The sequence below is a fragment of the Numida meleagris genome, chromosome 22, assembly GCF_002078875.1.
Source record: "Numida meleagris isolate 19003 breed g44 Domestic line chromosome 22, NumMel1.0, whole genome shotgun sequence".
NCBI classification, from domain to species: Eukaryota; Metazoa; Chordata; class Aves; order Galliformes; family Numididae; genus Numida; species Numida meleagris.
The window spans coordinates 1,997,717-2,012,404 of record NC_034430.1 but is presented as its reverse complement, the minus strand read 5'-3'; the positions used below and the strand labels follow the sequence as shown (position 1 = coordinate 2,012,404).

Genomic DNA, 14,688 nt, shown 5'->3' with positions numbered 1-14,688 from the left:
GGGGGGAGCTGGGGGCCAGGCTGGGCTCTGTGTGGTTTGACTCTTAGTCACCGCCGGCACGGCGAGGCTTGGGGCCTTCGTGATTCAAGCCGTGGCTTGGAGACTGGAGAAGAAATGCTTGCCCCAAGCAGGTAGGGAGGTGCTGCTTCAAGAGAAGGGCGAGGGGAAAAAAAAAAAACATTTGTGAACTTGAGAAAAACCCTTCCTTGCTGTTTTTTTTGAGGACGGCGTTGCGAGCGTCCCCGCGTGCCGCAGCGTGGCTGGCTTCGGCACACGAGCGGCGCCGGCGCGTTTCCCTTCCACTCTCCCAAGCAGCAGCCTCCTGCACCCAGCAAAGAGCACGCAGCGTCTGCACTCGCAGCTCGAGCTGCTTTGCAGTTTGATGCCTTTTTTTTTTTTTTTTCCCCCCCCCTCCATATTCATTAGAAATCTGTTGCAGGCAGTCGTGTTTCAGAGCCGCTTTTCCTCTTGCTTCTGTGTCCTCCCCGATGGCAGCGAGGCTGGGGCAGGTGCTGCGTGCCCTGCAGTTTGCCATAAGCAGCGTGCGCACCCCGAACCTCTGGCATCGGAACAAACCTCACCTTCAGCATTAACGAGCAAGTGGGAATGCTTATCTTTGCCCCAAAGATAAGGATTTGCTTGTTTATTTATTCATTTTGGGCCCCGCGATTCATTTAGCTTGCTTCTGAACGGTAGGATTTAGTTATAATGTATGGTCTGCAGTAGTTACGTGACAGTGACTAATGCCTGATGACCACTCTGGCTAGCTGGGGTGGAAAACTGCTGTGCTGTCATGCCCTGACTATGGAAAGGAAAGCGGTTCTGGATGGCCCTCGCCGGTAGCGTGCTGTCAATCAGTTTCTTAATGACTCTTTTAAAGAATAAAAGCAGGAACCTCCTGGAAAGCTTTTTTCGGGCTGGCCCTTCCTTGTTTCGGTTGCTGTGTCCCTCCCCTGCCCCCAGCTGCTCGCCTCGTGCTGGCTGCAGCATTTTGCTTCCTCCTTCTCCCTCTGCTCTCAGGCGCTGTCCCTTCTCCACGCTTTATTTCCTGCCCCTCCCGGCTGCCGCTTTCAAAATACACCACTTATTTTCCAATCCAGACTATTAATCTTTGTCCCACCTACTCATGAGGCATGAAGGTTTTACAGGAGCCCATTAGCTGTTATCTCTATACCTTCCCACCAAAGGCTGATGGGGAAGAAGGAGGTCCACCAGGGAAGTGCCTTCTGGTGGGGGCACCGCTTTTTTCCTGACGTTGCCGCCGGGCTCTGTAGGTCCCAGATTTCCTCCCTCCGTGCTGTAAAAACACCTGAAACCTCAGCGCTGAGGGGAGAGGGAATGTTGCTTTCAGTGCCTCTCATCCCAGCGCTGCTCCAGGAGCAGAGGGGCGGCTGCCCGCCGCCATCCCATCCTTCGTGCCTCGCTGGTCTCCGGCGCTCTGCAGGGTTAATGCCTTCACGTCTCACTGCTGCCTGCCAGCTCCTGGCTGGGGTTAGGGGCAGCAGGGCCGTCCCCGTTGCCTTGGGAAGCAGCAGCGCTGCCGTGCTGTGCGGGGAGGCTGTCGGAGCCATCACAAGGGCGAAACTCTTGATTCTGCAGTGGAGTGTGGCAGGCTGTGCTGGGAGGGTGGGGGTGGCTGCCAGGATGAGCTAGGCTATAAAGGGAGTGTTTTTTCTTAGCCCTTATCGCTGCTGGCTGTCTTGCACTGGTGCAGATTGGTGCTGTCGTTGTGCAGTGCAGTTGTAAAGGGGCGATTTGCACCACTACTCTTTGCTTTTAGTTTCAGAACAGGCTTTGAAGCCGAACGTTTTGGGGTAGGGAAGGGGCAGACAAGGTGTAGGTGCAGGCATATTCCGGGCTGGTGTTTCTGCACTGGTATTTGGGGGGTATTACTCCATTTTCCTGCGCTCTCCTCCATATACAGGCAGAGATGAGTGCTTCTCTCTGACCTGGCACAGGTATCATCTTTTGTGGTCGGTTTTTCTGTTGGTTTATTTTGTTTTATTCCACGTGCACGCTTGCATCTCTTCCCCCTTACAGCCCAGGCTCCGTGTCTGTCCCGGCTCTGCAGCTCCCACCGCATGCGCTGCCCCGGCCGAGCCCTGGGGAGCACGAGGGAGCAGCTCGATGCAGGCAGCCTGCAAATGCTGCCTTGTTTATGAGAGCTGCAGACTGCAGTCTGGGGGGAGCTGGGAAAGTTTGTCTGGCTTAAAGCGCTAAAGCTGGCAAAAGATTGTAGGGCTTGGGCTGTAATCAATAAAACACGGGGTGTTGGGAAGCGAAGGTCAGAGTCCTTCCTCACTTCACCCTGTTCTTTAAATATCTCAGCAGTTGCTGGTGGCTGCTGCAGCGCTTGGACACAGCAGAGAACAGCGCGGACCTCAGCCCTCGGAGAATCCCAGCTCTTATTTATCTGGAGGCGAACCCCGCTCCCTTCTGCTCCGAGGTTTATGATGCTGGGGCCCCTTCCCTGGTGCAGGGGCGAGCGCACGCGGTCCCTGGCTCAAAATGGCATCCTCCATCTGCTTGTCCTGGAGATAGCCCTGCGCCCGGTGCGCTGCCGCACTCCAACTCCTCTGCCTTAATGGGTCACATTTAGCAATTCAAAATCTGGCTTGTGAGGTAATTAGGAGGGATAATGCCCACTTCTTCCTCTTAACACCCTGATAGAAAAGCATCCAGGAAGGGCTCCTGGACCTCAAAGATAAGCTGCCAGCTGCCACAGAGACTATCAAAGGGTGGCTCAAAGTCAAGAGCAAACAGCTGATTTTTTATGGTTCTTGGTTTTTTGCTGTTGGTGACAGGAAGCCATGTTCCCCAAGCTGTTAGCTTCCTGTTTTATTTTTACACCCAGCCCGAGCAGATCAGCATGCCTATCACATGGGAGCTGCCTGCTTCTCTTGGGCTGCTCCTCAGCCGACCTAGAAAAGTGGTTCTTCCCCCTTCTCAATGAATCCCGAAGTTGGGATGGATTTGCTTTCACCGAGTTTTGAAGGTCTCGGGTGCGTGTTGCACCGCTTGCTCCGAGCTCTGCTTCCGAGGCGTCCTCCCCTCTTGGGGGCAGGCATCATGCGAGGGATGGCTGTCGCTTTGACCCGGCGGCAAAGGAGATTTCTGTCCCTCGGAGGCACCGTCCTGCTCCCGAGAGCGCTCCGTCCTGATTAGAGCTCCCTTACCATTCAACTGCCCCAGCACAAAAACAATGGCCCAGTGTAAACCTGGGCCCTGGGGGATTTCCCGAGGGAAGCCGGCCGCGGGCTGCAGGACGAGGAGCAGGCACCGAAAGTTTCCTGGTCAGCTGCGAGCGCTTCCTGTTGTTCCAGCGCAGCCCCGCGTGCCGCCGCGGGAGGAGCCGCTCTTTATTTCCCCCCCACCCCCATCTCTTGCCCTCGTCCTCTCGGTTTAAGCGAAGCTATCGATCTCCGGTTCAACATATTCCTGGAGAAGGGGTCGGAGGCTCGCCTGAGATGCTGTGTGTGAGCGTGGGAGGAAGGAGGCTGCTCGGAGGCGGCGGATGGGGAGGAAGGGAACAACGGCGGCGATGCCGGCGGCGCCGCGCGTGCGATGGAAGCTGCGTAGTTTTCCATCCCTGCCTCCGTACCTGGGCCGGTGGGACCCTGCTGTCCCTGCGAGTCCCAGAACAGCGGGATCTTTATTTCTGAAGGACCAGTTTTATAAGGTCGGGGAAGGGGGGGAAAGGAGGCTTATAAATAAAGCCATTTGAGAGCAGGAAAAACGAACACCATGGCTCTGGTGTGCCTGGAATTTGCGGTTGAGTAATCCTTTCCTGTTTCTTTTTTGGGTTGTTTTTCATCTTTCAGAACAGTGCCTGAAGCAGGTCCACCATGCCGTTAGTAACGAGGAACATTGAGCCAAGGCACCTGTGCCGTCAGACGTTGCCTAGCGTTCGAAGCGAGCTGGAATGCATGACCAACATCACCCTGGCAAATGTCATTCGACAGCTGGGCAGCCTGAGTGAGTACCATGGCGAGCCTGCGCGTTGCCCTCAGGAGTCGCTAGTGCTCTTTATTTAGCTCCCTTTCTACTCTTGTGTTCCTATTTCTCCCCCATCTGCCTTCCCCGGGTAATGCTAAAATGTTTTCCTGAAGAAATCCGATGCTAATTTCATATCCCCGGTCCCGCTGCCTTCCCCATCTAGAAGAAACTGGGGAGGGGGTGTGCGCATGTGTGTGCGTGCGTGTGTGAAGGGCTGCGGCGAAGCTGCAGATGGAAGGATGGAGCACAACTCAGGCTTGTAAAATGGGAGGCTCTCAGAGCAGCCAGGATCTTGTGTCAGAGAATGTGCCTGTAATTGCATGCGCTACTAAATGGAGCTTGACTGTGCTGAAGCTACGGTGTGTAAGTAGTCTCCTTTTTAATGAAAGATAATTAAAGCGCCCGTGCAGAAGCCGCCTGTTTGCCCCTGCTGTTTGTTACCTTGGAAGACCCAAGGTCCCCGCGCGTTGCCTCCGGAGCGCCGGGGGCTCGGGGCTGCTCGCTCAAATGGCAGCGCCAAGCTCAGCTCTCCGGGGGGCTGCCCCACAGCCTTGGAAAGGCCGCAGGGAAAACGCGGGCCTACGTGCCACAGGAGGAGAGAAGAGTTAATTGTAGTCTCCGTGGGATGACTCCTTCCTCTCCCGAAATGCTCTGGCTTCTGATGAGCCGCCTTTGCCCTTGAAGCGAGTCGCTGAGAGTCAAACTAATATATTGTTGAGCTTATCGGTGGTGTCGGTAAGCGCTTCTGCTTGCTCTGCAAAGTAAGCCCCTTGCCTAATGTGGCAGGAGAACCTCGGCTGCAGTCTCCTTCCAGCAGGGGAAACCATTGCTGCCGCTGAAATGGGGCCCGTGCTCGCTGCCAGCCGGTGTCACATTCTGTTGTTGGGTTGTGGCAATGTCCCTGCTCAGGCAGGACCTGCCTCCCCGCTCACGTTCGACTGACCCTTGTTGTTCGCCGGTTGGCTCTGGCAGCCGAGACGGTTGTGGAGGGTGAGTAAAATCCATCTCGTGCATGTGAAATGAGGAGGAAGGAGGCAGTAAAGCCGTGCAAATCTCAGCTGCAGAGAAAGCTAATCCCGGTCCAAAGGCATGCAGCGGGTGAGCGTGACCGAGCCCCGGTGAGATCCCGCAGATTCAGGCCGTCAGCGCGCGGCTCAGATATTCAAAGCTTCTCCTCGCCTGCCTCAGCGGAGGCAGCAAAGCTCTGGGAGCCGAATTGCAGCCGGGCTCCTTTCCTGGGGAGCTGCCCTGGGACGCGTTTCGGTGCGGGGACGGAGGCAGGTACCTCGAGGAGGGGCGGCTCCAGCTGCAGCTCGTGTGCCTCCCTGCCGAGGGGGAGCGGGCAGGGATGATGAGCACCGTCCCTCAGCCACATCCCTGGGGTCAGCAGTGTTTTAAATGAAGCTATTTAGACCGGCTGCTGCCAGCGCTCGCACCCAAGTGACCAAACTCCTGCCCCCCCCTCCTGTACCTCTCTTATTTGGAGGAAGAAATCCACTCCTACCTCGTACGCTGAGCACTGCAGGAAGGCGAAGCAGGTTCAGTAGGCTGTGACAGCTCTGTCAAGTGAATAATCAGCCATGCCTAGTGCACCACGGTCTCTTTACAAAGATGCAAACATAAATCTTGTCAAACTTTCATATTCCAGTGAGTTTACCCTTCGTTACTATCGCAGCTGGTAGCACTCTGTAGAAGCCGGCTGTGCGCTTGTGTTATAGAATCCACGAGCTAAAGATGGAGAGACCAATTGAATCACGCCGTCTGTCTTCCTGCCAGTGCATGACAAAGATAATTCTGATTGTAAGTTGCGCTTTTGCAACAGTCAAAGTAACTAAACCAAAAATTAATCTCTGCCTTACCCCATCTAAAAGCATACATGGAACACCAGAGCGTATGCGAGATCCTGGGTGCTAACTCAGGACCAGTGTGCTTACACAGGTGAGGGAATGCAGACCACCCCCCCCTCCTTCCAGGGCTGGGAACACCACGTGCAGTGCTCTCTGGGTTATTTTATGCTTGAAACATGCCACCCAGCACCGCAAACCCAAGTAGTCTTCCCTACGGCTTGTTGCAGTTCCTTATGAAATTTGGGAATGCTTCTCGGTTCTCGTTAACCTAGAACCAAATTACAACTTGATGAGCTGTTGCTGGGAGGGGCGACAAATTATCATGTGGGTAAAGTGTTCGCTTCCTTTGGTCAAGCAGGAGAGCTGGTCTTGTGCTGACGGTGAGCACAGAGTGCCTCATGGAACCTGGCTGCAGCGAGAGCTGTCCGGCCCTTGGGGGGGGTCATGGGCCCCCTAAGGGCTAAAATCCTCCCCATGAGTTTGGGGAGAGCTGGCTGGGCTCGTTAGCAGAGCCTATGTGGAATCAGTGCTGTCTAGGAGAGCGGAGGGAGGAGGTCAGTGGAAGTTCACATCCAGCATTTACCTTCTACAGGCACTTGAAGCTGGCACTGCCACCAGAAGGGGTGGAGGAGGTTGATTTTTAACCTGGCTTGTTCTCCGTGCTTGGCGGTGTAAGGGGAACTGCGTGGCACTTTGAGCAAGTCGCTGATAAGGGCTGGGGGGGAATGAGCAACCTGTGGCATGGGTGTGAGCTCAGACTGCTGCGGGTGTTTGCACGGGCACTGGTGGCTGCCATTGCTGTGCCTCATGGAAGGGGCTCTTTCAGGCGTGACTTACTGCAGACAACCACATTTTCCAAAATTGGCATGAAAGTCAGTGCTTCCCACCGGTTATCCTTCCTTGAATGTCGGAGAGGATCTGCTCTAGGAGCAGCAGATTCCAGGACAAACTGCTGACCAGATGATGATGAGCTTACAGAACCAGGCGGCTGATGGGGAGCAGGCTCGTACTCAGCAGCCGTGGCTGGGAATGTTTCCCATCAGTGGGAACTCGATGGGGCTGGCTGCTGTCAGTGCCAAACCAGATCGGATCAGTGCTGTCCTCTGCCTGGTTATTTGGGGTTCCCACTTTCAGGTTATGCTGGAGAGCGCAGCAAGAAAGGCGGTGCTCCTTGTAGGCTCCAGTGTTTCTTTCAGTTCACCCCTCTCTGTCCACCTGTGGTCATCTCTCCTTGTGGAGAGATTTTACATGTGGGTTTTAAACTCTTGAGGACTGGGGACATCTTTTTGTTCCGCTTGTAAGTGGTGCAGCAAGCTCCCGCTCCAAGCCCCAAGGCGCTCTCGCCGTCCAAACGATGGATGGTGTTTGTCATTGCAGCCCACTGGGCAATCCAAGCTGTTGCAGAGAGAATATTCCTGTTGGAGAAGTTCCCTTTTGGTTTTGATTTAGAATAAACGTGAACGCATCAATTTTTCAGACACTGCCACCTGAAGGAACAAAAGGGTCAGTGCTTTTGTCTGTGGTTATAGCTCAGGCTTTAGGATCAAGGACTGGGTCTGCTCTCTGGTTCCAGAGCTCTTTGAGCTTGTAAATATGTGCCAGTTTCCCTGGAGGCAGGCCTGCTGGAGACCAGGAGCCTTTGAGCTTCTCCAGAGCAATAAAAGTCTGCGTTGTCTTGTCTAATAAACAGAGCAGCAGAGAATCTTAAAGGACCTGCAGACCCATCCGGATTCAGACCAGCATTATGTTGTCAGCCCTCTTTTTCATTACTTTAATACCGACTTGAAAGCACGTCTCAATTGTTTCTTCGTGGCCTAAAGATCCCTCAGAGACATCAGGTTTTGGTGGAAGAGAGCGTTATCTTCCCGGACGTTGCACCTGGCAGACTTGAAAAGAAACACGGTTCATTCTTCTTTCTTTCCTTCTTCCTTCAAGAAAACAAAGTGGGAGATTGAATGTGCTTTGATGTGGCTTGTGAGGGTAACGTGGTCCCTTTAATATTGCAGGTAAATTTGCAGAAGACATATTTGGAGAGTTGTTTACTCAAGCCAACACTTTTGCCTCTCGGATGAGCGTTCTTGTCGAGAGAGTTGACCGCTTGCAAGTCAAAGTCACTCAGCTGGATCCCAAGGAGGAGGAAGGTAATGGAGTGCAGCACGGTCCGTGCAGACAGAGCGTGCTAAAGGTTAAAGTGCTGTTAGAATGTCTTCTCTTGGACTAAGAGGGGCTGTTTCTACCCCTCCCTGGCATTGCCATGTGGATGCCCACCTCGCTGAGGTGAGATTGGCTTGTCAGCGGGTCTCCGTGCAGAACCCCGTTCTTCGGCGGTTGGGTGGCCATAGACTCCCCAAGTCTTGCTTGCAGGGCTTTGAAACCACACTGGCAGCTCTTGAGCCACGTCTCTGCGGCAGCAGATCTTGTCACAGCGTGGTCTGAGATTTGATGGATTTCCCAAGAGATCTGTGGGAAATGGAACCTGACCTTAAGAAGTGCTAAGCACGCCAAGAGCTCCAGCTGAAATCAGATGTTTGCTGCTTGATCTTCAGTGCCGTCAGCCTGGGTCAAGCTGCTCTTCACTTGCTCTTTTCTCTTTCTTACAGTCTCCCTGCAAGGCATCAACACCAGGAAGGCCTTCAAAAGCTCCACTACTCAGGACCAGAAGCTCTTCGATAGAGATTCTCTGCCAGTGCCTGTCCTTGAAACCTATGGGACCTGCAATACTCCTCCACCTCTCAACATTCTTTCCCCTTATAGGTAACACCAAGCACCTCCTTAGGCACACGTTCCCTTGCAGAGGAAGCTTCTTCCTCCCAGCCAGCTGAGGTCATTTCCCATCCCCTGCTATATTGAAGTAGCCATCTTCAATAGGAAATAGAGTTGGAGATCCACCGGGAAATCTCCATCCTTTGGATGACGTGAAACTTTGCTTTCGAGGCTGTACAAATGAGCATAGCTAGAAAATGATACGTTTGGTTACCTGCTGTCACTTTTGTGACCGCCTTGGGGCAAGGCTTGGCTTGCTCTGCATAAACATGCTAGGTGTTGTGCAGATGATGCGTTTTCCTTGTGCTTCACTGTAGCCCCGTGGCTTCTTTCCAGAAAGCCGCATTGCAAACTGCAGAGCGTGCATCTGTGTGTGGCTGTCTCCCAGGTGGCTGCAGCAGGCTCCTGTAGGCCTGGAGATGCTTCCTGTGGCCTCCCATGCCTGGCCTGAGACATCTGATGGGACCTAGGCTGTGGGAGCCGTTCTCCCGAGCGGTCCTGCTGTGCCATGTCATCCTGCACATAGTAGAAGTAAGGGGGTCAGAATACAGAGACTTAGCCCACATCCATAAATATCTTTTGAACAGGTAAAAAGTAATTACAGATAGCTGGAGGCAACTGTCTTCTGCCAGACGCAGCTGCACTGCAAAGCAGGAGAGAGTGAGTGTGTGTGTGTGTGTGTGTGTGTGTGTGTGTGTGTGTGTGTGCACGAGTTTCAAGGACGCTGCTGGTCTGATTTAGGGTTCCCGGGCTGGAGAAGATTTTTTTCACACCAAAAATCCAACACAAACAAGTGGGAGTTGGAGTGAGAGACCTGCTGCTCTCTTGGTGACTGTTCAGAGCAGCCAAGTTCTTCAGGTGCTGAAATCCAGAGTTTGTGTGAGGGCAGAAGGGATGGCAGGGGGGAGAGCTGGGCCGAGTGCTGGCTCCCGTGGGTCTGCTGCCTATTTTTAAATGGAGGACAGAGGCGAGAGCGGAGCGGCTGACCTTCTCACTGCAGACTTTTAATCTGTTGTCTGGGGCGGTGACTTTTATTTTCTTTGGGCTTCAAACAGCTGCGTGACTTGGCCCCTTCTTTGTGTGTGTTTTCTCCTCCCTGTTCTAGGGACGATGGCAAGGAGGCACTTAAATTCTACACGGATCCTTCCTATTTCTTTGACCTTTGGAAAGAGAAAATGCTCCAGGACACCAAGGATATTATGAAAGAGAAGCGGAAGCACAGGGTGAGGGAATGGGAGATCTCTGCCAACAGAAGCACGTCGGGGTGGAAAAGGAGGAGGAAAGCGTTAATGAACTGTGGGCTCCAAAGTTGCTATCCAAAATTGAGGTTTATTCTCTTAAGCTCTTTGGGGATCAATTCAGAGAAGTTTTTATCCGCTTTACTTTCATCGCCGTTAATTAAAAAGGAGACAACAAAGATACCCTTAATCTGTTTTTCCAAATGCCATCTTCTTTGTGTCGTTGGAACGGTTTAATTTGTTGTCTTCAAACACGGCGCTGATGCAGTCAGCAGAGTTGAGGCTCGTGTCCGTGTTCTCTGTGCTGGGGATGCTGCACGGGGGTCTGCTCGTCCCACTGCCCCAGCACCACGCTTTGTCAGGTGCTGTAATAAATTCTATTGGGGAAGAGTGGAAAAAAAAGGAGAAAACGTCCCTTCAGGAGCACCAGAATAAGCCATCATGTTCAATGGGGGCCATCAGGAGGCTGAGCAAAGCCATGCAAGCTGCAAACCCCGGGTGAAGCTCCTGGTTTGGTTACCAGGGGGGTTTGGACCCGTGTAAAGGGGTCCACCGTAAAAGCTTCAGTTGGAGCACACTTGATTTAGCTTCTGAGCAACCAAAGTCCTAAACGTCGAAGCAGATCCTGCTCTTCCCAAGTCAGGGTAAGAAAGGGGAGTGCTAGGACGTGTCAGAACACAGAGGACGAGGCTCGCTAAAGCGCACGTCTTCGTGGGCAGGCGCCCACGTCGCGCACCCGGAGCGCTGAGCGGCGGCGAGGTGCTGCTGAGATCTGGCAGTCTTGCCACGCAGGCCAGAAGCTGAATCGATGGGGGGAAGCGGAGCTCTCACGCTGCCCCCGGGGTGGCCGTGCCCAGGTGTCACCCTGGCGTCGTGCCGGGCTGTGCTGAGGAAGCTGGGTGGTGCCTTTTTGCTGCTCTCCCTGCTCCATCTTCTTTGTCTGGGTGGGAGCTTTCAGCCGTCGGGAAAGAGAATTGACAAATCCCGGCCCTCTCGGAGAATGTGTTTTCTTGAAACTGCTGCGGGTCTGTCCTATCCCTTCCTGTTCCCAGCGAGTTTAAAGCAGAATAAGGCTTTTGTTTGATTCCTCCTCCCTTTCCTTTCCTCCCGTAGAAAGAGAAAAAGGAGAATCCGAACCGAGGAAACGTGAACCCACGGAAAATCAAAACCCGGAAAGAAGAGTGGGAGAAGCTGAAGATGGGACAAGAATTTGTTGAGATAAAGGACAAACACGGTCCTGCTGGGTAAGCAAGTCCGGGGCTGCGCTCTGCTCCCCAGCGAGGGGATGCAGGCAGGCGCTGTTGATTGTAATGCAGTTCACCCTGCTCTGCAGCTTCTCCAGATCTGCTGCGCAGCGCGGATCGATACCGCCACTAATCAGATTCTCCAAAGTAAATCCATCTGCGGATTTAGAATTTGCTAAATAAATCAGGGAGCTACACGGCTCGAACAAGGTGGCAGGAACAGCTTCGGCGTGGAGGCTGCTCCCAGCTGCCTGCCTCGTGGGCACGGAGCACGGGCAGCTCTGGCTCCCTGCCCCATGGCAGTGCCCTCCCCGTGGCACCGAGCCTGGCGCTGAGGAGCAGGGTGGGTTCTGGGTAGCGTGGTGTGATGGCTTTGTTACATCTCACAAATGCGTCTTCACGCCCTGAAGTTGAAGCGGGGGCAGTTCCCATCCAAGTGTTCCAAGCTCAGATCTCTCTTTCGTGCTTTTGGCTTGGGAATTCATTTAACTTTTGACACCAGCTAGGCTGGAAGCAGCCTGAATTCCCCACAATGCACTTCTCGCTTGCTTGCTCCTCGCAGCTTCCTTTCATACAGGAAAAATCTCTCTTTAAATCACACTCTCCGGCTAAAAATAAAACTTGCTCTTAGTTTAATAGGAGAGCAGGTTTGGTTCCTAGCAGAGGAGTCGAGCAGCACAACAGCACCACTTTCGTGCTCCTGCTTTCTGGTGTAAATGTGTGCGTGCATTTGAATGCTCGAGGAGCAGTTCCAGCAGCTCGCCCCACGGGGAGATGAGCCCACTGCAACTGGAGCAGGAGCCATCCCTTGCTCAGCACAGCTTCAGCCTGGGATGGATGCTTGCTGCTGGGTGCTCGCTGATCATCTGTGCTCAAGCTTAATTTGCAGTGTCCTTTTAGTAGCTCTTTTCTTTTCTTTGTCACTGGTGATACCCGGTGTGATTCGGAGTCTTTCAAGTCCAAGTTGGTCAAAACGCACTCTTTTATTTTTTCTATCATCAAATGCTTCAAAAAATGCCTTTGGTTTTCTAATTGCTGGCTCAGATACATAACCATGTTCTGGTGTGTGGTAGCAGTGACCGAGCAGGAGAGTATCTAGCAAAAGAATTACACAGAGTAAACTATACGTGATTCTTCATACAGGATGCTTTGAGAAATAGAGGCTGCTTTTTTTTTTTTTTTTTTTAACTGTTGCTTTCAGGTTTTGTTTCGTGTGTCCTGTTGTGGTGGTTGATAAGGTCCCACCTAAAGGCAGGTCCAGCTGTGCTGGGGAAAGCCTTCCTGCTAGGAAACCTAATTTCTGAGCCTTGCGGGTTGATCCATCTACTTGGTTAATATCACTGCGGTCTGCTGGTGGAACTGCCGCACAGCTGCAACGCTGTAACCCTTCCAGGAGGCAATGCCCGTGTGAGCGAGGGGGAAAACGAATTGGAGATGTTACTTTGAACCCTTTAAGCACAACGCTCGCCTCCCTCTCCCAGGTACCCCTCTAACATGGTGTATCAGAACGGCAGCATCGGCTCCAACGAAAGCATGGACGTGAACTGCTACCCGCCACCGCCGCAGACTGACTCCATTGTGCCACCGCCTCCTTCGTTCCCAGATGACAGCCTGCCTCCACCCCCGGTGGAATTTAGGTAAGCCTACGGGATCCCTTCTGTCACCAGGGAGTAGTAGGTGGTGTAAAAGGATGACAGGAGACAGGCTGAGATAGCGCAGCAGAGCTTCCCGGCGGGCGCTGGATGGGAAGCGGCGTGCTCCTGTCTGGAGGGGAGGTGCAGCACGGAGCGGGGCAGGGCTGCACTCAGCACAGCTGCTCTCTGTGCTCCTCAGCCCCCGCTGTTGTTCGTGTACAGAGGGGAGAATGGATGTGGAGGAGAACTCGGGCAGAGTAGTTCTGCTTTCTAAAAGAGCAGGGTTGCACTTAATGGTCTGGCTCTATGGCATGGGTTGGATCAGTCCCTCTTTTCCAGTATGGCTCTTCAGTGTATGTAGGCTCACGGTCCTGATAGACATTTGCAAAGAAGAGTTTCTCTCACTCGTGGTTTTCTTTGCTGTTGCCATTTGCCCTGTGATTTTTGACAAATGCATGATGTGGGCGCTGAAGATGTAGATGTAATAAAATTTGAAGGACTCGAACGCACCAGCTGGCTCCTCCACAGCAGACGTTCAGGGAAGCTGCTTTGTATCAGATGAAATGGTGACTCCCAGTCACCTCCAGAGACGACAGCTATGGTCCGGCCGTGGCTTGAGACGCATAGATGGAAACGAGAGAGCAGCTTTTTGTTTTTTCTTAAAGGCAGTAACAGTGTGTCTGATAGACAGGGCTGCGTTCGCTTGTCTCCATCTTATCCAGAGGCAGCGGTGCTGCAGAAAAGCCTCTTCTGATGTGTCAGAGAGACCAAGCACTCCACTCTGCAGCATGTTCCTCTAGGGCAGAGCAGAAATGAGCTTTCAGATGAAGCTTAAGCTGCCTTATGCAGTTCCTTAGATCTCTGCCCAGCCACAGAGATCTTCCCCTCTCTGGTTTTGTTTTGGTGGTTTGTTTTTAAAGAATCCTGGGAGTGAGGTTTGATCTCCAGTGGTCTGTCACGGATCAGCGTCTGCGCGCTGCCAAAAACTGTGACATTTTTGTGGCACACGTACCGAAGCTCTTCTGCCTCACAGTGCAAGATGTCATCGGTTTAGGCCTTCCTTTGCACGCACGTAGGGTATTACACTATCTTCTGGGCAGTGTTGTTCCCTGCTGTAGCACAGCTTCCATAAATGGGAACTCGGTGTTCTCCCGAAGCTCACACTGGGTGCTCGTCCCTGCAGTCCCCGCGGTGAGCTGTGAGACGTGGTTGCTGCGCTCCAGCTCCGAGCCACAGAATCCAGTGAAGAGATCTGTTCCTAGCAGGTGTTCAGAGCATATGTTCTCCTGGCGTCCCCACCAGTCCTTGTGCCATTTATCACGGTAGATGTCCCCGCTTGGCGTGTCAGAAGTCTGACCTCAGCGTGGAGGGATTGCGGCTAGCAGTGCTGCAGGAGCTCTTAAGCCAAGAGGCTTCTCTGAGCTCAGATGTGACGCCTGGCCTCTGGCAGGGAGGTGAGATGGCTCGTGTTCTTGTCAGCCGGGGAGATGGGACAGATGATAGCCTCGCTGCCAGTCCCCAGAAGCTCTCCTTTGTTCTCGTGGTGGTGGCCAAGAGAAACCCTGCAAGAAAACTAAAACCCAAGGAGCGAGGTCTCGTGGAAACACCAGTTAAGGCTGGAAGTGAGATTTTTGTCTGGACTGCAGCAAACGCACATGATTCTCGTTAACAGTGAGACTGTACGGTCTGACCTCACAGCTAACAGCCTTATTTGTCTCTCCTTCTGTTGCAACAGCTATCCTGTAGACAACCAAAGAGGTTCTGGTTCTGGAGGGACCAAAAGATCCAGCCTGGTTAGCCCGAGCCACCCGCCACCGGCTCCTCCGATCGGATCCCCCGCCGGGGCCAGGCCGGGCTTTGCTCCCCCTCCAGCACCGCCTCCGCCACCGCCACTGATGGGAAGCACCCCTCCTCCGCCACCCCCCGCGGGCTTCCCGTCCCCAGGGACCCCACCTCCCCCCTCTCC

The 14,688-nt window shown here is 53.5% G+C and overlaps 1 protein-coding gene across 1 annotated transcript in view; it reads left to right on the top strand.

Annotated features, from left to right (window-relative positions):
• The window catches only part of WASF2 (WAS protein family member 2), a gene marked incomplete in the record, with an annotated part of 16,557 nt that continues 2,341 nt past the window's right edge, over window positions 473-14,688 (top strand). The window contains 8 exon segments of the mRNA XM_021375329.1: window positions 473-2,622; window positions 3,822-3,975; window positions 7,850-7,984; window positions 8,444-8,597; window positions 9,712-9,829; window positions 10,958-11,088; window positions 12,570-12,725; window positions 14,458-14,688. Coding sequence (XP_021231004.1) covers window positions 3,846-3,975; window positions 7,850-7,984; window positions 8,444-8,597; window positions 9,712-9,829; window positions 10,958-11,088; window positions 12,570-12,725; window positions 14,458-14,688 — 1,055 coding nt within the window.